Source organism: Malania oleifera, unplaced genomic scaffold, assembly GCF_029873635.1.
Source record: "Malania oleifera isolate guangnan ecotype guangnan unplaced genomic scaffold, ASM2987363v1 ctg843, whole genome shotgun sequence".
Lineage (NCBI taxonomy): Eukaryota > Viridiplantae > Streptophyta > Magnoliopsida > Santalales > Ximeniaceae > Malania > Malania oleifera.
This window is the reverse complement of record NW_026652162.1, coordinates 87,425-89,855: the sequence shown is the minus strand read 5'-3', so window position 1 is coordinate 89,855 and position 2,431 is coordinate 87,425. Positions and strand designations below refer to the sequence as shown.

General features: G+C 42.6%; 1 protein-coding gene across 1 annotated transcript; it reads left to right on the top strand.

Moving 5' to 3' along the window:
- The first annotated feature begins 356 nt into the window (after positions 1 to 356).
- LOC131147238 (uncharacterized) lies at positions 357 to 941 on the top strand. The gene has a single exon (XM_058096999.1). The coding sequence runs from the start codon at positions 357 to 359 to the stop codon at positions 939 to 941; it is 585 nt and encodes a 194-aa protein (XP_057952982.1).
- The last annotated feature ends 1,490 nt before the right edge of the window (positions 942 to 2,431 follow it).

The following is a 2,431-nucleotide window of genomic DNA, read 5'->3' as shown; positions in this document are numbered from 1 at the left end:
TATATATGTCTTGAAAAATGCTTTGTGTTGTGTACATCCTACATCCATGTTAGGCATCAGTATCACTTGACCAATGTCTCAAGAAGAGCTTAATTCATTTATGAAAAAGTCAAACTTTATCTCTTAAAGCACCCTATCCAGGGGAAAATGGATCATTCATTAGATCATTGAGGCTTTCCCCGAAACCTTGGCCAAATGATTGTTTAGGTTGCATTACATGCATACATGCATGCATGTTCTTCTCCAATGGGCCGGTAATCACCTTCCGACTTCCTGTCAGGCCAAGTTAAATCTAGAACTCCAATATTGAGCCCACCATTACTCATCACTACAACACCAGAAGTAAAGAAAAAACTATGGCAGAACAATTGGAAAACAGGATGCTGAGAATGGAACAATGGCAAGAGGAGCTGAACAGCAAAAGGAATAAGTTGTTGGACTTGATGATGAACAAGGGCAAGACTATGCCACCACAAAATGTTGAGGAGGATTCAGACCCCACCTACCCTCCAGTATTCACCCCGTTGCACGGACAGACCTCAACACAACCTTCGATGGCCACAGAAAATCCAAACAGTGCTTCATTCATTCATACCGCACCAACATTAGGGGTCCCAGCAGTCGGAATACCCCATATGATGATGACAGATGTGGGGGCAGACGAAATCACAACTGAGCATCGTTATGACGTACTTGAAGAATGGTTAAGGGCCATCGAAGGGTCCAATTCATTTGGTACTATTGATCTGACAGATCTCTGCTTGGTGCCGATGGTCACTCTACCACCAAAGTTTAAGAAGCCAGATTTTGAAAAGTACGATGGAACTCGGTGTCCTTGTGCCCACTTACTGATGTATTGTCAAGCAATGGCGACGTACTTAGATGATGAAAAACTAATGATGCACTACTTCTCGAGTAATTTGACTGGATTTGCCATCTGATGGTTCATTTAGTAGGATAAGGCCGGGGTCCGCACTTGGAAAGACTTGGCCAATGCCTTCATCACTCATTACCGCCACGTGACAGAGATGGCACCCAACCGATTGATGCTGCAAGGAATGGAGAAGAAATCTACAGAAACATTTAGGGAGTATGCTTATAGGCGGAGGGATATGGCGATCTAGGTGGACCCTCTGGTGAGCGACCGAGAGGCCATCTCATTTTTTGTGGGCACGCTAAAGGTTCCCTACCGTATACACCTTCAAGGAGCCATTTCCCGTGATTTCATGGATAGTGTAGCTTCGAGAGGGAGAATCGAAGCCGACATTAAGGTAGGCTTAGTCAGAGATGGGGGAAACGAGGCTAGCCCGGGAAAAAGATGGACAGGTAGGAAGAAAGATGAGGAAAATCATATGGCCTAGGGCCATTATTACCAGGGAGGTGGAAATTGGTGGCTCAAGAGGAATTTTTCTTTCAGACCTTCTGTTAATCAGGTTGTACAAACAGGCGCGAGACTTCAAAGAGCTCCTACTGAGCCGATGCTGGCTCAGACGATTAACCAAGCACAAGAAAGGGGTACCTAAAGATATATCAGGAAGATAGACCCCATTCTGATGGCTTATTCGGTCTTAGTTCCTCAACTGGTGGAACAAAACATGGTTACAACCATTCCAGGGATTCTTGTCTTACCCTCTTTTCTGCGTTGGTACGACCCAGATGCTCGATGTGCTTATCATGCCAATACTCATAGGCACTCCATTGAGCGTTATTGGGTATTCAAAAATAAGGTGCAGACATTAAGGGACACGGGGTGGTTACAGTTTGATGATAAGCAGCTTAGAGTTTAGAGCAATCCCCTACCTAACCACGAGGAGGGCAGCAGCACATAAGGGCCTGGGAGCCAAGAAAAGGCAGAGAAGCCTGCTAATGATAGAATCCTTCCACAAAGTAATTTGCTTCTCAATTGTCGAATTGGAGAATCTTTACTCAACTGAGTTCATGTGATGCTTTTGTTATTTTCGTTTTTCCTCTTATAATCCTTTGACAAATTCAATGAAATCATGCATTTTCATTATAAGTTCAAGTGCCAAGGTTTTGTTTGCTCATGTTTTATGCTGAGATTAGGAAAACAAATACCACTATTCATGAGCTGTGAAAATGATGAGAACTTAAGCTGAAGAAAGGAATGATAAAAATGAAACAATTTCCCCCACCCTATGGATTCGCGCATCAAAAAGCATGAAATAGTGCTGTTTGTTCCATAAGCTTATGATGTTCACCACTATTATTTTGATCAAATGACAGATGACCATTATTGGCCGACCAGTTTTCCCACAAAAAACCAATCACCAATTTATCGTTTGTTACACAATTTAAGCCCGAATGTCAAACCATTTCTTCTAAAAAGTCATTTTCCAAAAATAGAACTAGGTTTAGGGTTTCAAAGGTCTAACAAATTACATGAGGCAACAATCAATTAGCTAAAATGATG